The following is a 22,931-nucleotide window of genomic DNA, read 5'->3' on the forward strand; positions in this document are numbered from 1 at the left end:
ACACATACAAACACACACACACACATACCATATACACTCCACACATGCATACCATACACACACATACACACAAGCACATTCACACACATACACACACGTACACAAATATATATAGGTCGACCAGGAGGAAGTACGTACATCATGGGATTGTTTTCATAATGAACCTTGATGAAAATGACGAGGAAGATATAGAAAATAACACACTCACCATCTCACAACCTTCTCTTCTCCCCTTTCCTCACCTCTCTCCTCTCTTCTCTCTTCTCTCCTCTCTCCTCTTCTCTCCTCTCTCCTCTCTCCTCTTCTCTCCTCTCTTCTCGTCTCTTCTCTCCTATCTTCTCTCTCTTCTCTTCTCCTCTCTCCTCTCTTCTCTTTTCTCTCTCCTCTTCTCTCCTCTTCTCTCCTCCCTCCTCTTCTCTCCTATCTTCTCTCTTCTCTCCTCTCCTCTCTCCTATTCTCTCCTCTCTTCTCTTCTACTTCCCTGCTCCTCACTACATTCAGGTAATTTTCTGTGTGTCATTGTGTGTGTGTGAGTGTGTGAGAGGAGAACTGTCAGTTCCAAATGTTTGCTGCTCTGTGCCTGTCAAACACAGAACTATTTTCTCTCTCTCTCCCCGTTTCTGTCTCTCTCTCCCAATTCAATATGCTTTATTGGCATGAATGTTCAGGTTAAACAATGTTGCCAAAGCAGACCACAGTAAAGGTACAACATATGTAATTATAACCGTATCATCACATACAAAAACGCACACACAAACAAGCACGCAACACAACAAAACAGACACACAAACAAGCACACAACACAAAAAAACACCCACAAACAAGCACGCAACACAACAAAACCCACACACACACGCATCTTCCGATCTGCTCTCAGACTCTCTCACACACATGTGGAACGCAAGGTGTGCAGTCTAATGAACACAGCTGTAGTTAATGGTTAGATCAGAAAACTGACAAAGGTTGTGTGTGTGTGTACATAGCTGTGTGTTCAGTGTGTGCATGTTCAGTGATTGTGCGTCCAGTGTGTGTGTGTCCAGTGTGTGTGTGTGTGTCCAGTGTGTTTGTGTGTGACTGGTGTGTTATTTTCTCACTATGATGACAGTATGTAAGGCCACATTAATCTGATGTGTCAACATCAGCTGACACCTCTTTCTCTCCCTCCCCTCTCCCTCCCCTCTCACTCCCTCTCTCTCTCTCTCTCTCTCTCTCTCTCTCTCTCTCTCTTTCCCCTTTCTCTCTCCCCTCTATCTCCCCTCTCTCTCCCTTCTCTCTCTCTCCTCTCCCTCTCTTTTTCCCCTCTCTCTTTCCCCTCTCTCTCTCTTTCTCTCTACTGTCTCTCTCCTCCTTCTCCTCCCACTGCTCTTTCCTCTTGCTCCTCTTTTTGCTCTCTCTTACTTTTCTCTCTCCTCCCCCTGCTCTCCGTCTCCTTGTTGTACCCTCCTCTCTCTCCTTCCTATACTACACATGGCTGTACTTTTCAGCGGGTAACAGGCTATGAACGGACAAGGTGAACTAGCTGAAAGCAACACTAAAATATAGCATCTATACTCACCAAATCACTGAAGGTCAACGTGTTTACGAAGACATCATGTTAAGTAGCACATCCTAAAGCAAGGATACACAATATACATTTGACATGCTATCGATGTGTCCAAAATGTGAGCTCTGGATATTGATACCTGTATTTACAAAAAGTAACTTCAATATATTCAGCTGTTTAATTCAGGTGTTTGATCTGTTATGAGAATTAATGCAAGTCCAGACATGACCATCTCTCAGTAGCCCTGCTACCCTACACCTCAGCATGGCCCTATAGATGTGGATCACACCTTCAACCTTTCTGTGTGTGTGTATGGTGTGTGAGTGTGTGTGTGTATGGCGTGTGTGAGTGTGTGTATGAGTGTGTACTGTGTGAGTGTGTGTATGAGTGTGTACTGTGTGAGTGTGTGAGTGTGTATGGCGTGTGTGAGTGTGTGTATGAGTGTGTACTGTGTTAGTGTGTGTATGAGTGTGTACTGTGTGAGTGTGTGTATGGTGTGTGTGTGTGAGTGTGTGTATGAGTATGTACTGTGTGTATGGTGTGTGTATGAGTATGTACTTTGTGAGTGTGTGTATGAGTGTGTACTGTGTGAGTGTGTGTGTTGAAGTCACGGTGGTTTGTCGTCTGTGTGAGTACAGACCTGCACTTCATGCCCGGTGACACCATCGACCTGCTCCACCGCTGACTCCAGGCAGTACAGGACAGGCATGCTAACAGGTCAGGGGGAAAAGACGGTGAGAAGGATACAGCGAACCCCCAACCCTTGAAGGAAATGTATTTACATTTAGTCATTTAGCAGACGCTCTTATCCAGAGCGACTTACAGTAAGTACAGGGACATTCCCCCCGAGGCAAGTAGGGTGAAGTGCCTTGCCCAAGGACACAACGTCATTTGGCAGAGCCGGGGATCAAACCAGCAACCTTCTGATTACTAGCCCGACTCCCTCACCGCTCAGCCACCTGACCCCCCCATGTATACATTTTAAAGTTAAACGCATCAATCTGGTGCACTTTGAGAGCAAAATTAAGATTAAGCTTGCTTTCTGACGGGCATTTCGTTCTGCAGTTCGGCAGTGTTCACTTTAGTTCGGTTCAGTTGTCGACGGACTGCTCAGTGTTGGAGACTTTGAAAAAAAAACTCTCCCCACTCTGCCTCTGATTGGCTGTGAGGTTTAGGCATTAGGAGTGACGATTGGTTCCAGAGCTAGTTGTAAAGTTGCGAAGCACGGGTAAAATGCTGTGTTGCCCACGGCCATGACCCCTTCCTCAAAAAAATATTTTCTCATTGGATCTGCACAAATCATGTAGGTTACCCATTTCGGTTTCAAAAAGGTGAGTTTCACCTACAGTTGAGGAGTTTGCATGCCTGTGATTCCCAGTAACCGAGTGGGACCAGTCTGTCCAACTGCTGTCCACCAAGACCTGTCAGTCACTCCTGGTCCCTCCCCCTGTGCTCCTACTGGTCGACACATCTGTCAATCACTCCTGGTCCCTCCCCCTGTGCTCCTACTGGTCGACACACCTGTCAATCAAAATCCAGATCAGTGACAGTCAAGTTATTCATGAAGAGGGAAGAGGAGAGAGATAATGGCCGGGTTTCCCAGATTCTTTAAGAAGCTCTTAACGTTAAGAGCTTGAACGTTCCTAAGAAGCTCTTAGCGTTAAGAGCTTCTTAACGAATCTGGGAAACCCGGCCACTGTTGATACATGACATCTAGGTGTGAGTCTTATTGTGTCACCGTCTGTGTCAATAAAGAGAAACGCTTCCTTGATCCAAATATTCTTAACTTTATTGATAAAAACACGTGAACAAACACAAACAATGAGTATTAACTAAGACTGGAGGAATTATGTCAAAGCACACTAATAATCTATCAGATGAACACAACTATTCATTACGGTAAAGTGTGTAGTATATAGTATATAGTGTGCAGTGTAGTATATAGTGTGCGGTGTGTAGTGTAGTATATAGTGTGCGGTGTGTAGTGTAATATATAGTGTGCAGTGTGTAGTGTAATATATAGTGTGTAGTGTGTAGTGTAGTAGTGTCGTGTATAGACTCAGGCAAAGTATGCATAGAGGAAGATGTTGATGCAGATGAGGAGGAGGGCGTTGGCACAGCAGAACCTGGACCAGAACACACTCTCCCTCACGCTAGGAACTCTGGGAGATGGAGTTTCTTCCTCCTGGCTGGACACACACAGACCCACCGCCCGGCCACAAGTCACCCTGCGAACCGCCTCCGAACCTGACAGGAGATGACAGGAGGACAATCGGAGTGAGAGAGGAGAGGAGAGGAAAGAGGGGAAGGGAGGGGAGGGGAGAGAGCAGAGGAGAGGAGGGGAGAGCAGAGCAGAGGAGAGCAGAGGTGGAGAGGAGACGAGAGAAGAAGAGAGGAGAGGAGGGGAGAGGAAAGAGGGGAAGGGAGGGGAGGGGAGAGAGCAGAGGAGAGGAGAGGAGGGGAGAGCAGAGCAGAGGAGGAGACGAGAGGAGAAGAGAAGAGAGGAGAGGAGGGGAGGGGAGAGCAGAGGAGAGCAGAGGAGGGGAGGAGACGAGGGGAGACGAGGGGAGGGGAGAAGAGAAGAGAAGAGAGGAGACGAGAGGAGAGGACAGGAGGGGAGAGGAAAGAGGGGAAGGGAGGGGAGAGAGCAGAGCAGAGGAGAGGAGGGGAGGGGAGGGGAGGGGAGGGGAGAGCAGAGCAGAGCAGGGGAGGAGACAAGAGGAGACGAGAGGAGAAGAGAAGAGAGGAGAGGAGGGGAGAGCAGAGCAGAGGAGGGGAGGGGAGGGGAGGGGAGAAGAGAGGGGAGGGGAGGAGACGAGAGGAGAGGAGACGAGGGGAGTCTCACCCTGGTGGGGGTGCTGGCTGACAGAGGACATCTTCTGCAGGGGGATCTCTCTCTCCACCTCCTCAGAGATCGTCCACCACGTTAGGTTACGCAACTGACACACACACACACACAGGGGTGTTCAGAGTGTTGAGTGTTGAGGTGTGTGTATTTAGTGTGTGCGTGTTCAGTGTGTGTGTTGAGGTGTGTGTATTCAGTGTGTGCGTGTTCAGTGTGTGTTCAGTGTGTGTTCAGCGTGTGTGTGTTCAGTGTGTGAGTGTTCAGTGTGTGTTCAGTGTGTTGAGATGTGTGTGTATTCAGTGTGTGAGTGTTCAGTGTGTTGAGGTGTGTGTTCAGTGTGTTGAGGTGTGTGTGTGTTCTGTGTGTTCAGTGTGTTCAATGTGTTGAGGTGTGTGTGTTCAGTGTGTGTGTGTTCAGTGTGTTGAGGTGTGTGTGTGTTCAGTGTGTGGGTGTTCAGTGTGTTGAGGTGTGTGTGTGTTCAGTGTGTTGAGGTGTGTGTGTTTGTGTTCAGTGTGTTGAGGTGTGTGTGTGTTGAGATGTGTGTATGTGTTCAGTGTGTTGAGGTGTGTGTGTGTTCAGTGTGTTCAGTGTGTTGAGGTGTGTGTGTGTTCAGTGTGTTGAGGTGTGTGTGTGTTGAGATGTGTGTATGTGTTCAGTGTGTTGAGGTGTGTGTGTGTTCAGTGTGTTCAGTGTGTTGAGGTGTGTGTGTGTTCAGTGTGTTGAGGTGTGTGTTCAGTGTGTTCAGTTTGTTGAGGTGTGTGTGTTCAGTGTTCAGTGTGTTCAGTGTGTTGAGGTGTGTGTGTGTTCAGTGTGTTGAGGTGTGTGTGTGTTCAGTGTGTTTAGGTGTGTGTGTGTGTTCAGTGTGTTGAGGTGTGTGTTCAGTGTGTTCAGTTTGTTGAGGTGTGTGTGTTCAGTGTTCAGTGTGTTCAGTGTGTTGAGGTGTGTGTGTGTTCAGTGTGTTGAGGTGTGTGTGTGTTCAGTGTGTTTAGGTGTGTGTGTGTGTTCAGTGTGCTGAGGTGTGTGTGTGTGTGTTCAGTGTGTTGAGGTGTGTGTGTGTTCAGTGTGTGCGTGTTCATGTGTGTTCAGTGTGTGAGTATACCTGCTCCTCCGTGGGGGGGGGGGTGAGCAGGGACACAGGTATCACCACGGCGACAGTGAGTCCACAGAGCAGGATGGCGAAGTGCAGGTAGTGTACGCTGCGCAGCACGGACGGGGCGGGGTCAGGCACGCCGCAGCGCGGGGGCGGGAACGCAAACTCCAGCACCATTCGACAAACCCCCACCCCCAGCCCCACCATCAGACCCCAGAATGCCCCCTACACACACACACACACACCACCATCAGGCCCCAGAATGCCCCCTACACACACACACACACACACCACCATCAGGCCCCAGAATGCCCCCTACACGCACACACACCACCATCAGGCCCCAGAATGCCCCCTACTCATCTCTCTCTCATCTTCTCTCTCATCTTCTCTCTGCCTGTCTCTCATCTCTCATCTCCTCTCTCATCTTCTCTCTGCCTGTCTCTCATCTCTCTCTCATCTTCTCTCTGCCTGTCTCTCCCTCTCTCCCTCTCTCTCTCTCTCTCTCTCTCTCTCTCTCTCTCTCTCTCTCTCTCTCCCTCCCTCCCTCCCTCCCTCCCTCCCTCCCTCCCTCCCTCTCCCTCTCCCTCTCCCTCTCCCTCTCCCTCTCTCCCCTCCAATCATTCTGCCAGTCTGTGTGTGTGTGTGAGTCAGCATATAATAGAGATATATGTGACACACACACTCACACACACACACACGCACACACACACTCACATGCTCACACCCTCTCACACAAACACTATCATTGTCGACTACAGCTTCCCAGTCTAAAAAATCAAGTAATAAATTATTAAACCACTTATTCAACATGACTCACACACACAGACACAGCTTGATGCACACACACACCTGAACCCAGAACTAGTATGGAGAACAGACATCTCAAGTGGGTGTGTGAGTGTGTGTGTGTGTGTGACCTGTTCGTTGGTCCTCCTCCAGAACACAGCCAGGGTGAAGATGGCAGTGACGGGCGGAGCCAGGTAGCTGGTCACTGACTGGATGTAGACGTAGAGCTGTCCGCTATTGGCTGACTGGAGGATGGGGATCCATACCACACTGATGACCACCAGGATCACCGTGACGATCCTGATCACAACATGACCACAGCATCAACACAACCATGACCCCACCACCCTGACCCCTGCCCGCCACCCTGACCCCTACCTGCCCACCACCCTGACCCCTACCTGCCCGCCACCCTGACCCCTACCTGCCCACCACCCTGACCCCTACCTTCCCATCAGCCTGACCTCTACCTTCCCACCAGCCTGACCTCTACCTGCCCACCACCCTGACCCCTACCTGCCCACCACCCTGACCCCTACCTGCCCACCACCCTGACCCCTGACCCCTACCTTCCCACCAGCCTGACCCCTGACCTCTACCTGCCCACCACCCTGACCCCTGACCCCTACCTGCCCATCACCCTGACCCCTGACCCTACCTGCCCACCACCCTGACCCCTACCTACCTGCCCACCACCCTGACCCCTGACCCCTACCTGCCCACCAGCCTGACCCCTGACCCCTACCTGCCCACCAGCCTGACCCCTACCTGCCCACCAGCCTGACCCCTGACCCCTACCTGCCCACCAGCCTGACCCCTACCTGCCCACCAGCCTGACCCCTACCTTCCCACCAGCCTGACCCCTACCTTCCCACCAGCCTGACCCCTACCTGCCCACCAGCCTGACCCCTACCTTCCCACCACCCTGACCCCTGACCCCTACCTGCCCACCAGCAGCAGCTCCCTCTCTGAGGCGCGGGGCCGATACTTCTTCCAGATGTCCATGGTGAACAGGGTGCTGCTACTGTTGAAGATGGAGGTCAGCGATGACATCAGCGCCGCCATCATCACCGCGATCATCAGGCCTCGCAGCCCTGCACATACACACACACATGCACCACACACACGCATGCAAGGCACACACACATACACACATGCATATTAATACTGCTGTAGAGCTGTACAGAGGGCTGCAGAATCAGTTATGCTACAGGAGGGGTTGAAGGTCAGGGGTCTCACCGCTGGGCATGAGCTCGATGACTAGCTTGGGGAAGGCAATGTTGGAGCAGCCAACCTCCGCTCCACACACACGCACACACTCCTCTGGGTCCACGCAGCCTACAGAGTCTAGACACACACACACACCGTGTTAAACATGGAGCATGCCAATTTTCATCCAGCAGCTAGTAGTGAGTCCCATGTGCTTCCTCTCATATTCATCCAGCAGAGGTATGAGACTGGGTGGTTCATCCAGCAGAGGTATGAGACTGGGTGGTTCATCCAGCGGAGGTATGAGACTGGGTGGTTCATCCAGCAGAGGTATGAGACTGGGTGGTTCATCCAGCAGAGGTATAAGACTGGGTGGTTCATCCAGCAGAGGTATGAGACTGGGTGGTTCATCCAGCAGAGGTATGAGACTGGGTGGTTCATCCAGCGGAGGTATGAGACTGGGTGGTTCATGATCCAGCGGAGGTATGAGACTGGGTGGTTCATGATCCAGCAGAGGTATGAGACTGGGTGGTTCATCCAGCGGAGGTATAAGACTGGGTGGTTCATCCAGCAGAGGTATGAGACTGGGTGGTTCATCCAGCAGAGGTATGAGACTGGGTGGTTCATCCAGCGGAGGTATGAGACTGGGTGGTTCATCCAGCAGAGGTATGAGACTGGGTGGTTCATCCAGCGGAGGTATGAGACTGGGTGGTTCATGATCCAGCGGAGGTATAAGACTGGGTGGTTCATGATCCAGCGGAGGTATGAGACTGGGTGGTTCATGATCCAGCAGAGGTATGAGACTGGGTGGTTCATCCAGCAGAGGTATGAGACTGGGTGGTTCATCCAGCAGAGGTATGAGACTGGGTGGTTCATCAGCCCACCATCCAATGGTTACATCCACACTGGAAACACACCTGTTCTCTCTGGCTGTTTAGACGTGTGTTTACATGAGACCTTGTGTTTGTGTCATTTGTACATTTCTGTACAGTTTACCTTAAGTGAAGCACTTAGGTCAACTGTAGGTTGTTTTAACCCTTGTGTTATCTTCGGGTCATTCTGACCCATCAGTCATTGTGACCCACCTTCGTATTGCGACAAATTTACCTCATACAAAAACAAAGTGAAGCATTTTCTTTTAACTGTCGGGCTGTCTCAGACCCCCCACATTGGAATGGTTAAAAGAAAATTATTTTTATTTGTTTTTGTATTGGGTAAAATTGGGTAAACACAACGATGGTTCGTTATGAACCTTTGGGTCATGTGACCCGAAGGCAGCACAAGGGTTAAACTATGCCATTTAAATAAAGTAGTCAAATACTGTAAGAATGAACACTTGAATTTCCTTCGAAATTCCTACATTTAATCTGTTTTTGTGTGTGTATGGGGGGGTTGTGCTGGTGTTGAGTATGTGTGTCCGCATTCTAGGGCGGAGTCTGTTTTTCTCTCTTCCTGACCAGTAACCACCGGACACTCCGCCCTCGAGCCCCCGGTACTTTCTCTTCCCGAGTTCACGAGTCGAACTGAAGCTCAGGGGCGACAATTCGCTACCGTAACGACCGTCTGCACCTCCTTGGAATACAACTGGATGATATCGCGTTCACGATTAACGAATTACACTGATCGAAACTATGTTAAAAAAAACGTTTGATTCTATTATTCTTATAGAGACATCTTGCTTATTTCTTTCGAGTAACAGAGATGTTCAACGGAAACGCGAGTCAAAATGACTGAACTACTTTTAGAAGTCGTTACTGGAATTTGTGAACTTGCTAGTCGCGTCAGAAACGGGTTTTGGTGCTTCTCCCTTTAACGATTTTTGTTCCTCTTTTGTGACTGACACATTCTCCCTCCTCTCTCTTTCCCCGCGGACACAGACACTACGCTTTTGTGCCCCGGAGCTAAAGCTAAACGGGCCAGGAAAACGGTCATGTGATAGGTGTGGCAGAGGGTGGGAAAGTTGTCTCCTGCCTCACCTGTGTGTGTGTGTGTGTGTGTGTGTGTGTGTGTGTGTGTGTGTGTGTGTGTGTAATATGAGAAATGGGTTGCGCCCAGAGTTGTATGACACACACAGCGGCGCATCAGTCATTAAACGCTGATTATTCGATGAGGGCGCAGGACAGATTCGTTCATTCAGACTCAAGTTTTTTTTAAACTGAGAAACACGCGGAGTATTCTTGGAGACAAAATGACCGTTGAACTTTTTATTATTGATTAGTTAGTTTGGGAGATTATATCGGTTAGTCGTGTCTCGCGATCATGGCTCTGTCTCAGCTCCAGTGTTTGGACGAGAACCACGTCAACTGGCGCGTGAGCGAGAGCAAACCGGAGTTCTTCTACAGCGAGGACCAGCGGCTAGCGCTCGAGGAACTCATTTCCCGGGGACGCGAGGCCTTTACCGAATACCTCAGCAAACACGGCATCCGCGAGTTCCTCTCTGAACCAGAGGTGGAGAGGCTGGCGCGCACGGCAGAGGCCTACCAGCCCGGTAGTGACAATCAGAGGGCTGAAACGGGAGCAGGACCGGGAGATGACGGGGGCGATGGCGCTGTCTCATTACAATACTGGCCCGACCGTTCTGAGAATTCTATACCGGACCTGGACTTGGGTTGGCCCGACGCGATCTCGTACCGGGGAGTGACGAGGGTCCATGTGCACACGCAGCCGCCCATGGACGGAAACATTCACATCAAAGAGGTGGTGCGCAAAGCTATTGCGCAGGCTCAGAAGGTAACTGACGTTGTCTCCTGTTGTGACAGTCTGAGTCAGCATGATTCAGTTGTCTGTTTGTCTGTCTGTCTTCCTGTCGGTCGAACTCCCCTCCTCCCCCACCATCTGTCTCCTCTCTCTGTCTCGCCCCCTTTTTCTCTCTGTCTCTCCTCTCTCTCCTTTGTCTAATCTCTATGTCCTCTCTCTCTCTCTCTCTCTCTCTCTCTGTCTCCACCTCTCTCTCTCTTTCCCCTTCTCTCACTCTTACTCTCTCCCTATCTCTCTCTCTCTCCACCTCTCTCTCTCTCTCTCCCTCTGTCTCTCCCTCTGTCTCCCCCTCTGTCTCCCCCTCTGTCTCCCCCTCTATCTGTCTCTCTTTCCTTCTCTCTCATAAAACACGCCTGGGCGTGAAAAACCCCAATCAACATGTGACACACCACACACACACACACACACACCACAGTAAGAAAGTAAGAGCCAGAGCTAAACCAGTTTGCTGTGTGAGATGTGGTTCCTGGTGGATCTGGGTTTACCATATCCAGTTCCATGGTGTGATGTGTGTGTGCTTGCAGGTCATAGCGGTGGTGATGGATGTGTTTACAGATGTGGACATCTTCAGAGACCTGCTGGATGCGTGCTACAAGCGTAGGGTGGCAGTGTACATCATCCTGGACTCTGCTGCTGTACCCTGCTTCCTGCTCATGTGTGACCGGGCTGGCATGCACACAGGACACCTGAAGGTACACACCACACACACACACACACCACACACACACACACACACACGTAACACAAACACACATACAGCCTGGAAGCCACAGGAACATTCAGCACATTCCATTCAGGACTGCAGCCAATTAGACACAGCAACATTTATGTTCTCACACTCACACGTGCACTAACACACACTCTCACACACACACTCCCTCCTACTTTCCAAAGTTCTATTGCATCCTGGGAGATTTGCCTCCACTCAGTTACCCAGCATGCAGTGGGCCACCTGGCCACGCCCGTATCAAAGGCACCGAAACAAGCACTGGAGGGTGCTTCTTACACACACGCACACACACACAAACGCGAGTTCGTCCACACACACCTATAGAGCATGTGGTTGAAACATTCTCTTCTGGGAAATTGCTCCCTCTCTCTGTCTCTGACTCCTTGTCTCTCAGTCTCCCTTTCTCTGTCTCTCACTCTCCGTCTTTGTCTCTCTCTGTCTCTGTCTGTCTCTCGCCTCCCATCGGTCGCTCACTCTTTACTTCTCCCTATGTTTATATCTATCTCTTCAATCCACTCTCTCTCCGTCTCCCTCTTTACATCTCTCTTTCTCTCTTACATTTACATTTAGTCATTTAGCAGACGCTCTTATCCAGAGCAACTTACAGTAAGTACAGGGACATTCCCCCGAGGCAAGTAGGGTGAAGTGCCTTGCCCAAGGACACAACGTCATTTTGCACGGCCAGGGAATCGAACCAGCAACCTTCTGATTACTAGCCCGATTCCCTAACCGCTCAGCCAGCTGACTCCTTTACATCTCTCAGAATCAGAATTCGGTTTATTCGCCATGTATGTTACACAAACATGGAATTTACTGTGGCAGGAAGGTGCAAACAATAAACATATACGGATCTTTAATTAAGTAAAAAGTACAATAATTTAACTAATTCTAAGAACTAAACACTTACAACAACGAAAAAAAAAAGAATATTAATGTCTCCCTCTTTACATCTCTCCCTCTCTCTTTACCTCTCTCCCTCCCCTCTCCTTTCCTGTCTTCCTCCCCTCTCCCTCCCATCTTCCTCCCCAAGAACCTGCGCGTGCGCTGCAATGGAGGGGTGGATTTCTACTCTCGCTCTGCCCAGAAGGTCCGCGGCTCTCTCAGCCAGAGGTTCCTGTTCCTGGATGGAGACAAGGCCATCTCTGGCTCCTACAGGTGAGACAAGGCCATCTCTGGCTCCTACAGATGAGACAAGGCCATCTCTGACTCCTACAGGTGAGACAAGGCCATCTCTGGCTCCTACAGGTGTGTGTGTGTGGAGACAAGGCCATCTCTGGCTCATACAGGTGTGTGTGTGTGGAGACAAGGCCATCTCTGACTCCTACAGGTGTGTGTGTGTGGAGACAAGGCCATCTCTGACTCCTACAGGTGTGTGTGTGTGTGGAGACAAGGCCATCTCTGACTCCTACAGGTGTGTGTGTGTGGAGACAAGGCCATCTCTGACTCCTACAGGTGTGTGTGTGTGGAGACAAAGCCATCTAGGACTCCTACGTCTGTATGTTTGGAAATCAGACTCTAGTGAGTACTTAAACCTGTCTCTGACCATCCAATCAGGTAAAGGTCCTGTATCTAACCAGCCAATCAGGTAAAGGCTGTGTATCTAACCAGCCAATGCTGTCCCCAGCTTCACGTGGTCTTCGTCCCGGTTGGACCGCCAGCTCGTCACGGCGATGAGCGGCCAGGCGGTGGAGGCGTTCGACAAACTGTTCCGTGACCTCTACCTGACCTCCAGGAGCGTATCTCTTTCCAAGGTGCAGCTGGGGGAGAAGCCTGCCCCTGAGCCTGCCCTCTCCGCCCCCACCCCTCCCCCACCCTTGGCAACCGTTGCCAGGAAACTCATCAACCCCAAGTACGCCTTGGTTACAGCCCACGCCAACGCTAGCCCCGCCTCCTCCGGCAACCTCAGCAGCAACAAGAACTCCACCTCCCAGAATGCAGTGGGGCTCCTGGTCAAGGGGCGTGTCCGGGAGCCTGTGGAGGCCCCGCCCCTCCATCCCGGCCTGGCAAATCTGGAGAAGGCGTACCTGGTGGCGTACCTGCCCACCTGGCCGGAGCCCGATCCCGCTGGGGATGTTATTGGGTTCATAAATGTGCGCGGGGGATCACGGCCCCTCCAGGCTCACCTGCAGAGATCCCAGCAGTTTGAGACGAGTCAAGCCGTACGCTTCAGTTCCCCCTTCAGCCCCCCCGCACCCCCAGAGCTGCCTGAAGTAGCCCTGCCCCGCACACACACCGCCACACACACCGCTGACACACACACTGCTAATACACCCCCCCCCCCCCGCCCCCCCAGAGCTGCCTGAAGTAGCCCTGCCCCGCACACACACTGCCACACACACCGCTGACACACACACTACAGATACACACACCTCTCCAGACACACACACTACAGATACACACACCTCTCCAGACACACACCCTACAGATAAACACACCTCTCCAGACACACACACTACAGATACACACACCTCTCCAGACACACACACTACAGATACACCTACACACACAGAGTCTGACACACACACCGCCAGCCCACAAGCCCCTCCGATCCCCAAACCACGCACAATGCAGTTGCTCATAAGCCCCGCCTCCTCCCTGCTGCGTGGCCAACCACAAGTCGCTGTGGTCCCTAGGCCCGACAGCCAATCAGGATCACCGCCTGCCTCAATCAGGCAATCAGGGTCAAACCCTGCCTCAGTCAGCCAATCAGGATCACAGCCTGCCTCAGTCAGCCAATCAGGGTCAAAGCCTGCATCAGTCAGCCAATCAGGATCACAGCCTGCCTCAGTCTGCCAATTACCAGCCCAGAAGCTCCCCGACAGACATGGTGGGCTCCATGACAGCGATGATGCCAGCAGCACCAGGGTCCTGTGTGACCAGACCGTCACCAGCGCCTCCACCGTCTCCACCGCGTCAGACGAGTACTATGAGTGCAACGAATCAGAGCCCAGCGAGGAGGCCTCTCACGGGGTCACCACGGGGTCGGGGCGGGACCGGCTGGGTCATCGCCACGGAGACGGGGTCAACATGATGGCACGCTTCTCCCAGAGCATGCTGGACCTGCGTCCTCAGAGACAATCAGACAACCTATCACAACAGAGGACCGGCCAGACTCGCCCACTGCAGTACAGGCACATAGGACAGGTGAGGGACACACACACACACACATGCACATACACACACACACATACACTCACACACGCATACACTCACACATGCACACACACATGCACATACACCCACACACACACATACACTCACACATGCACATACACACACATACACTCACACATGCACACACACACACATACACATGCACACACACACACACACACGCACACACACACACAAACATGCACACACACACATGCATAAAGATGTACACTCACACACACAGACAGGATTCCTAGCGTGTGATAGAGGCCATAGGGGTTGGGTGTGTCTTGGCTGTCAGGGCATGCCACTGTTTACACTAGTCAGCCCTGCCCTGTGTGTGTGTGACTGTCTGCATGTGGATGTGTGTGTGTGGTGTGGATGTGTGTGTGGTGTGGATGTGTGTGTCTACATGTGGATGTGTGTGGTGTGGATGTGTGTGGTGTTGATGTGTGTGTGTGTGTGTGTGTGTCTACATGTGGATGTGTGTGAAGTTGATGTGTGTTTGAGTATGAGTGTGTGTGTGAAGAAAAGTATGAAACACAGAGACTGTTCGAGCACTAGTTTATCAAATACACCAGTACTGCAACAGGAAATGACATGTTCACCAGTACTACAACAGGAAATTACACATTGACTGGGACAGAAGTTTGAGTCAAAGATAAGAACTTCAAACCTCCCCCTGGTCACAGTGTAGTCAGAGCAGGGTGAACGGTGTAGTCAGAGCAGGGTGAACAGTGTAGTCAGAGCAGGGTGAACGGTGTAGTCAGAGCAGGGTGAACGGTGTAGTCAGAGCAGGGTGAACAGTGTAGTCAGAGCAGGGTGAACGGTGTAGTCAGAGCAGGGTGAACAGTGTAGTCAGAGCAGGGTGAACGGTGTAGTCAGAGCAGGGTGAACAGTGTAGTCAGAGCAGGGTGAACAGTGTAGTCAGAGCAGGGTGAACAGTGTAGTCAGAGCAGGGTGAACAGTGTAGTCAGGGCAGGGTGAACAGTGTAGTCAGAGCAGGGTGAACAGTGTAGTCAGAGCAGGGTGAACAGTGTAGTCAGGGCAGGGTGAACAGTGTAGTCAGAGCAGGGTGAACAGTGTAGTCAGAGCAGGGTGAACAGTGTAGTCAGAGCAGGGTGAACAGTGTAGTCAGAGCAGGGTGAACAGTGTAGTCAGAGCAGGGTGAACAGTGTAGTCAGAGCAGGGTGAACAGTGTAGTCAGAGCAGGGTGAACAGTGTAGTCAGAGCAGGGTGAACAGTGTAGTCAGAGCAGGGTGAACAGTGTAGTCAGAGCAGGGTGAACAGTGTAGTCAGAGCAGGGTGAACAGTGTAGTCAGAGCAGGGTGAACAGTGTAGTCAGAGCAGGGTGAACAGTGTAGTCAGAGCAGGGTGAACAGTGTAGTCAGAGCAGGGTGAACAGTGTAGTCAGAGCAGGGTGAACAGTGTAGTCAGAGCAGGGTGAACAGTGTAGTCAGAGCAGGGTGAACAGTGTAGTCAGAGCAGGGTGAACAGTGTAGTCAGAGCAGGGTGAACAGTGTAGTCAGAGCAGGGTGAACAGTGTAGTCAGAGCAGGGTGAACAGTGTAGTCAGAGCAGGGTGAACAGTGTAGTCAGAGCAGGGTGAACAGTGTAGTCAGAGCAGGGTGAACAGTGTAGTCAGAGCAGGGTGAACAGTGTAGTCAGAGCAGGGTGAACAGTGTAGTCAGAGCAGGGTGAACAGTGTAGTCAGAGCAGGGTGAACAGTGTAGTCAGAGCAGGGTGAACAGTGTAGTCAGAGCAGGGTGAACAGTGTAGTCAGAGCAGGGTGAACAGTGTAGTCAGAGCAGGGTGAACAGTGTAGTCAGAGCAGGGTGAACGGTGTAGTCAGAGCAGGGTGAACGGTGTAGTCAGAGCAGGGTGAACGGTGTAGTCAGAGCAGGGTGAACGGTGTAGTCAGAGCAGGGTGAACGGTGTAGTCAGAGCAGGGTGAACGGTGTAGTCAGAGCAGGGTGAACGGTGTAGTCAGAGCAGGGTGAACGGTGTAGTCAGAGCAGGGTGAACGGTGTAGTCAGAGCAGAGTGAACGGTGTAGTCAGAGCAGGGTGAACGGTGTAGTCAGAGCAGGGTGAACGGTGTAGTCAGAGCAGGGTGAACGGTGTAGTCAGAGCAGGGTGAACGGTGTAGTCAGAGCAGGGTGAACGGTGTAGTCAGAGCAGGGTGAACGGTGTAGTCAGAGCAGGGTGAACGGTGTAGTCAGAGCAGGGTGAACGGTGTAGTCAGAGCAGGGTGAACGGTGTAGTCAGAGCAGGGTGAACGGTGTAGTCAGAGCAGGGTGAACGGTGTAGTCAGAGCAGGGTGAACGGTGTAGTCAGAGCAGGGTTAACAGTGTAGTCAGAGCAGGGTGAACAGTGTAGTCAGAGCAGGGTGAACAGTGTAGTCAGAGCAGGGTGAACAGTGTAGTCAGAGCAGGGTGAACAGTGTAGTCAGAGCAGGGTGAACAGTGTAGTCAGAGCAGGGTGAACAGTGTAGTCAGAGCAGGGTGAACAGTGTAGTCAGGGCAGGGTGAACAGTGTAGTCAGAGCAGGGTGAACAGTGTAGTCAGAGCAGGGTGAACAGTGTAGTCAGAGCAGGGTGAACAGTGTAGTCAGAGCAGGGTGAACAGTGTAGTCAGAGCAGGGTGAACAGTGTAGTCAGAGCAGGGTGAACAGTGTAGTCAGAGCAGGGTGAACAGTGTAGTCAGAGCAGGGTGAACAGTATAATTATGCACCAAAATTTCAGCCAAGAGAAAAAAGGCAAAATATGAGCCGAAAATATGAGCCAAAAATATATGCCGCCCCTAAGTGCTGAGATTTCACTCTCGTTCGACTTAGCCATTATCACAGCACCGAAGTAAAGTTTCAGTTTGGATATTTATGCATTTAGCAGACGGTTTTATCCAAAGCGACTTCCAAGAGAGAGCTTTACAAAAGTTTTACTGATCATAACAATGAGATAGCCCCAAACATTGCGGGTAGCCAAACATGATGCATACATTGTGAAAACCAAATAAGTCCCAAAGGGAAGAACAATATTTGCCAGATATTCCCCCATTACTTTTCCTTACACCGGCTAACAGCAGTTAGGGATCGTCAACAAGGAACAAGTTGTTAAAATGTCAATATCTCTTTATCATCTGAGTGTGTTTGTGTGAGTGTGTACCTGTCAAAACGTGTACCTGAGTGTGTGTGTGAGTGTGTACCTGTGTAAATGTGTGTGTGTGCGTGTACCTGAGTGTGTACCTGAGCGTGTGTGTGTGTGTGTGTACCTGCTTGTGTGTGTGTGTGTGTGTACCTGAGTGTGTGTGTACCTGAGTGTGTGTGTGTGTACCTGAGTGTGTGAGTGTGTACCTGAGAGTGTGTGTGTACCTGGGTGTGTGTGTGTACCTGGGTGTGTGTGTGTACCTGAGAGTGTGTGTTTACCTGAGAGTGTGTGTGTACCTGAGTGTGTGTGTGTACCTGAGTGTGTGTGTGTACCTGGGTGTGTGTGTGTACCTGAGTGTGTGTGTGTACCTGAGAGTGTGTGTGTACCTGGGTAGAGAGCCCGGCTCACCATGCCAGGGAGGATGATGAGGATGAAGGGCAGCATCTTCAGGTAGGAGGCCAGGATGGAGGCTCCCTTCACATGGCTCAGGTTCTTAGCAGACAGGGACCTCTGGACAATCACCTGCACACACACACCATGCACACACATAGTAAGACATTTGTGTGTATGTGTAACCCTAACAGTGTGTGTGTGTGTGTGTGTGTGTGTGTAGTTGTTCCAGAGCTCCAGGTCTCCAGGAAGGGACGGCAGGTCGAGGGGCGGAGCCAAGGTGGTCATTGCCAAACCAGGAAGCTTTCACCGCCCCCTCAGAGCAGCAGGCCCTGTTATTGGTGGACACCGCTACTGGCAGGGCCAATCCCTGCAGACGGACCGTGGATGGTTGCCCCTGGATACGCGCGGCAGCCGGTCGCCAGGCCGACACAGCCCCGCCTCTAAGAGGAGTGGTCTCTCCTCTGGCCACACATCCCCAGCGCGCCCAGCCAATCAGACGGCCCTGCAGGGCTGGTCCTTTTCTAAACTGACCAATCTGAAGCACCTGAGGGGGCGGGACCAGGGCGGTGCCTCGTTGAAGAAGACGTCACTAGGCAACAAGGATGCCAGCTAGCGTTGGCTGGAAGGTTGCTGAGCAACAGGAGTCAGGTGGCTGAGCGGTGAGGGAATCGGGCTAGTAATCCGAAGGTTGCCAGTTCGATTCCCGGTCATGCAAACTGACGTTGTGTCCTTGGGCAAGGCACTTCACCCTACTTGCCTCGGGGGAATGTCCCTGTACTTACTGTAAGTCGCTCTGGATAAGAGCGTCTGCTAAATGACTAAATGTAAATGTAAACAGTGTTGTGGTGTTAAATCTGAATGTGATTTTGTTGGGGCGTTGCTATGGCATCAATATGGCGTCGATAAGACGTTATTGGTGAATTTGTACAATAAAAATGTGTTCATCTAGCAAATGCTTTTAGCAAAAGCATTGCACGGGAGGGATTTGAACCTACAACTTCTAGATTTGAAGTCCAATGCTCTACCCTCTGAACTCTCATGTCTTTGGTGTCAGTTTGAGTTTTCTTGCTGATAGATGTCCCTCCCAGGCTACTGTACTGGCCGCTGACAATGACTGGCTCCTGGTAATATGGGGGCGGGGCTTACATGTTGATCTGACAAAAGGTTGCTGAATAAAATGACTTTATTGTATACCCATCTGGTGTGTGTGTTAGTGTGTGTAAGTGTGAATGAGTACATGGTCAGGTGTGAGAGTGTACCTGGTCGGTGCACCAGTACCAGGTGGCCAGGATGGTGAGCCCCAGGGTCATGCCAGGCCAGGGCAGGTCTCCGCTGGAGGCGTCCCTGAACAGGTGCATGGCGTCGGCCCGGGGAAGGTGGCAGCTGCTGTTGGGGATGACCTTGGAGGGCACGGCTGCAGCATACACACGCTCCAGGTTACCATATCCACCGATCTTGTTAAAGGCTGCAAATACACACACACACAGACACACGTCATTGGGGTGTGTGTATACATGTGTGTGTGTGTGTATATGTGTGTGTGTACCTGTGATGGTGAGGATGATTGCTCCTATGATCATAATGAAGGTTTGCAGAGTGTCTGTATAGATGACTGCTGCCAGCCCACCTGGAGCAGAGGGGGAGGGGAGGGGAGGGGAGGGGAGGGGGAGAGAAGGAGGCAAGTTAGTTTTATGAACATAAAAAGACAATCTTGAAATGAGTCTTTTCACTTTTTGTTTGTGAACATCTGTGTTTATTTCTGCAGAATTCCTCTCATTGTCCCACCTGGCACCTGATTGAGACCAGCCAGGTGACTCTAGAATGTAATCTCATTGTCCCGCCTGGCACCTGATTGGTTCTAGAGACCAGCCAGGTGACTCTAGAATGTCATTAGTGCTCCATAGAGCCGGACACATCCACTTCAGGATCCATTTAATGAGTGAGACAAATGATTACATCATTATTATAATCATCCATAACCTATTATAACATTATTATTATAATTATCCACTAGACCGTTAGACCTCAAAGAAATCTGTGTTTGCATCATTCCGTGTGTGTGTGTGTGTGTGTGTGTGTGAGAGTGTGTACGTGCGATGGTGTACAGAGCATGTGTGTGTGAGAGTGTGTACCTGCGATGGTGTACAGAGCATGTGTGTGTGTGAGAGTGTGTACCTGCGATGGTGTACAGAGCGTGTGTGTGTGAGTGTGTACCTGCGATGGTGTACAGAGCGTGTGTGTGAGAGTGTGTATCTGCGATGGTGTACATTTACATTTAGTCATTTAGCAGACGCTCTTATCCAGAGCGACTTACAGTAAGTACAGGGACATTCCCCCGAGGCAAGTAGGGTGAAGTGCCTTGCCCAAGGACACAACGTAATTTGGCACGGCCGGGAATCGAACTGGCAACCTTCAGATTACTAGCCCGATTCCCTAACCGCTCAGCCACCTGACTCCCCCACAGAGTCCAGTGTACAGAGCATGTGTGTGTGTGAGTGTGTGTGTGTGTGTGTGTGTGAGAGAGTGTGTACCTGCAATGGTGTACAGAGCATGTGTGTGTGTGTGTGTGTGAGAGAGAGTGTGTACCTGCGATGGTGTACAGAGCATGTGTGTGTGTGTGTGTGTGAGAGAGTGTGTACCTGCGATGGTGTACAGAGCATGTGTGTGTGTGTGTGTGTGAGTGTGTACCTGCGATGGTGTACAGAGCGGTCACCAGCAGCATGAGGACAGTGGACAGGTAGAGGTTCCAGCCCAGACACACCTGGACGAACAGAGCTCCAGAGTATAGGTCTGTCTGGAGACACACACATGCTGGATGAGAGTGTGAGTGTCAGTGTGTGTGTGTGTGAGTGTGAGTGTGTGTGTGTGTGTGTGTGTGTGAGAGAGTGTGTGTGTTCTTACTGAGATCTTGGTGAAGACAGACAGCATCAGAGAGAGGACAGACAGGTAGGTACGGATCCTCTCTCCTCCAAATCGGCGGCCGAGATACTCAGGCATGGTCACAATCTAACACACACACACACACACACAGCCAGGGTGTGACTCCCTACAGTGGAATGTCCAGGGTGAGGTTTCTGGAAGGTGATTCTAGCTCCACCTGATGAACAAGCCTTGACAGGATAGACAGTCCTGCAGGAGGGGTGTGGTGTGTGTGTGAGTATGTGTGTGTGTGTGTGTGTATGCACGGGTGTGTGTTTCTGTATATGTGTGTGTGTCTAGACAGATAGACACTTTATTAATCCCTGAGTGGGATTATGACATCACATGGAAAAAATATCACAAGAATAGTAAATAACATCAGGTACGGAACAAATATGGAGCCTGAAATACAAATCATACAAAGTATACGCTATACATATACATACACAGCATTATAAGTACTGCTACTGTAAATATATAATGTTCTATAAACACTACTTGTATAAATATATATATTCTGTCCTAGAAGAATCACTACTGTGGATGATTCCTGTCAACCCTACTCACCCCTGATGACACATAGACAGGGACGAAGACCCAAGCCAGAGCCAGCAACACATAGGTAGCCTGGGAGAGGGAGGAAGAGGAGGAGGGGAGGACAGGAAGAGAGTAGTGGAGGAGGTGAGAGGAGTAGATGAGACAGGAGAGGAGAATGGGAGAGGAGGAGAGGAGAGGGGAGGGGAGGAAGAGGAGGAGGGGGAGGACAGGAAGAGAGTAGTGGAGGAGGTGAGAGGAGGAGAGGAGAATGGGAGAGGAGGAGAGGAGAGGGGAGGGGAGGGGAGGGGAGGGGAGGGGAGGGGAGGGGAGGGGGAGGGGGAGGACAGGAAGAGAGTAGTGGAGGAGGTGAGAGGAGGAGAGGAGACAGGAGAGGGGAGGAGACAGGAGAGGAGAATGGGAGAAGAGGAGAGGGGAGGGGAGGAGACAGGAGAGGAGAATGGGAGAGGAGGAGAGGAGAGGTAGGGGAGGGGAGGTAGGGGAGGAGAGGTAGGGGAGGGGAGGAGAGGTAGGGGAGGGGAGGAGAGGAGAGGAGGGGAGTAGAGTAGAGGGGAGAGGTGAGGAGAGGAGAGGGGAGGGAAGGAGAAGGGGAGAATAAAAGACCAGATCAGAAAGGAGTTAGTAGTGTGGGTTAGGGTTAGTCAGGTACTCTGGTACTATTCTGGTACCTAGTTACAACTCAGGTACTCTGTCTCCACCTACCACTTTGCTGCTGTCATTACACACCTCATCTGACTTTTTCATGTGAGTGTGTGTGTGTGTGTACCTACGTTCCACTCAAAGCCGGCCACAGCAATTCCCCCAGCAGCTCCAGTCCCTGCCAGCCCGATAAAGAGACCGGACCCCTCGGAGCTGGCAAACAGAGACGCCCCGATCTACAAACACACACACACACACACATATACACACACACATATACACATATACATATGGAGAGGATGTGATTCACTGACCACTGGTGACATTGGCTGTAATAACCCCTGTGTGGTTAACCCCTGCATGTATGGGTCAGGGTTAACCCCTGCATGTATGGGTCAGGGTTAACCCCTGCATGTATGGGTCAGGGTTAACCCCTGCATGTATGGGTTAGGGTTATACCCTGCATGTATGGGTTAGGGTTAACCCCTATGGGTCAGGGTTAACCCCTGCATGTATGGGTCAGGGTTATACCCTGCATGTATGGGTTAGGGTTAACCCCTATGGGTCAGGATTAACCCCTGCATGTATGGGCTAGGATTAACCCTAGTACAACCCTTAATCTACTCCATTAGGATTGACACAACACTTTACGAAATCCCCCCAAAATCATTTTTAAAATGCTGTTAAAAAATCTGTTTTGAAAATTGATTTAAGTTAAGTGAGTAGCATTTTTAGAAACACACACAGATATGAACACAGTCTTACCGGCCACCAGGCCATGTCTCGCCCGGCCAGGAAGTATCCACTCAGGGTGTTTCTGCTCACCCTGCAGGAGGACTAGACACACACACACACAGAGCAGGGTTACACACACACAGAGCAGGGTTACATACACACACACACACACACACAGAGCAGGGTTACATACACACAGAGCAGGGTTACATACACACAGAGCAGGGTTACATACACACACACAGAGCAGGGTTACACACACACAGAGCAGGGTTACATACACACACACACACACACAGAGCAGGGTTACATACACACACACAGAGCAGGGTTACATACACACACACAGAGCAGGGTTACACACACACACACACACACACAGAGCAGGGTTACACACACACAGAGCAGGGTTACATACACACACACAGAGCA

At 51.1% G+C, this 22,931-nt stretch overlaps 2 protein-coding genes across 2 annotated transcripts; one reads left to right on the plus strand and one right to left on the minus strand.

Moving 5' to 3' along the window:
• Positions 1-3,315: 3,315 nt before the first annotated feature.
• On the minus strand, positions 3,316-22,596 carry slc5a10 (solute carrier family 5 member 10). The gene is made up of 14 exons (XM_067258914.1): positions 22,530-22,596; positions 21,896-22,000; positions 21,138-21,197; positions 20,553-20,657; positions 20,340-20,445; positions 19,198-19,278; positions 18,911-19,116; positions 17,645-17,780; positions 7,507-7,614; positions 7,211-7,361; positions 6,399-6,567; positions 5,488-5,703; positions 4,389-4,482; positions 3,316-3,790 (listed from the first exon to the last, which is right to left on the minus strand). Exons 1-14 carry the CDS (start codon positions 22,542-22,544, stop codon positions 3,603-3,605), a joined length of 1,740 nt encoding a protein of 579 aa, XP_067115015.1. The 5' UTR covers positions 22,545-22,596; the 3' UTR covers positions 3,316-3,602.
• On the plus strand, positions 9,340-13,416 carry fam83gb (family with sequence similarity 83 member Gb). The gene is made up of 4 exons (XM_067258915.1): positions 9,340-10,206; positions 10,758-10,925; positions 11,994-12,118; positions 12,588-13,416. The coding sequence occupies exons 1-4, from the start codon at positions 9,736-9,738 to the stop codon at positions 13,264-13,266; spliced, it is 1,443 nt and encodes a 480-aa protein (XP_067115016.1). The 5' UTR covers positions 9,340-9,735; the 3' UTR covers positions 13,267-13,416.
• Positions 22,597-22,931: the final 335 nt, after the last annotated feature.

This window comes from Osmerus mordax, chromosome 21 (genome assembly GCF_038355195.1).
Source record: "Osmerus mordax isolate fOsmMor3 chromosome 21, fOsmMor3.pri, whole genome shotgun sequence".
Lineage (NCBI taxonomy): Eukaryota > Metazoa > Chordata > Actinopteri > Osmeriformes > Osmeridae > Osmerus > Osmerus mordax.

Excerpts from the sequence above, each read along its gene's own strand:
- slc5a10 (XM_067258914.1), bottom strand. Across the intron at positions 21,198-21,895 it reads TGGCCGGCTTTGAGTGGAAC|GCTACCTATGTGTTGCTGGC; the intron begins GTAGGTACACAC and ends TCCCTCTCCCAG. Across the intron at positions 6,568-7,210 it reads GAGCTGCTGCTGGTGGGCAG|GATCGTCACGGTGATCCTGG; the intron begins GTAGGGGTCAGG and ends TGTTGTGATCAG.
- fam83gb (XM_067258915.1), top strand. The coding sequence starts at position 9,736 with ATGGCTCTGTCTCAGCTCCAGTGTTTGGACGAGAACCACGTCAACTGG. Across the intron at positions 10,207-10,757 it reads CTATTGCGCAGGCTCAGAAG|GTCATAGCGGTGGTGATGGA; the intron begins GTAACTGACGTT and ends GTGTGCTTGCAG. Across the intron at positions 12,119-12,587 it reads GCCATCTCTGGCTCCTACAG|CTTCACGTGGTCTTCGTCCC; the intron begins GTGAGACAAGGC and ends TGCTGTCCCCAG.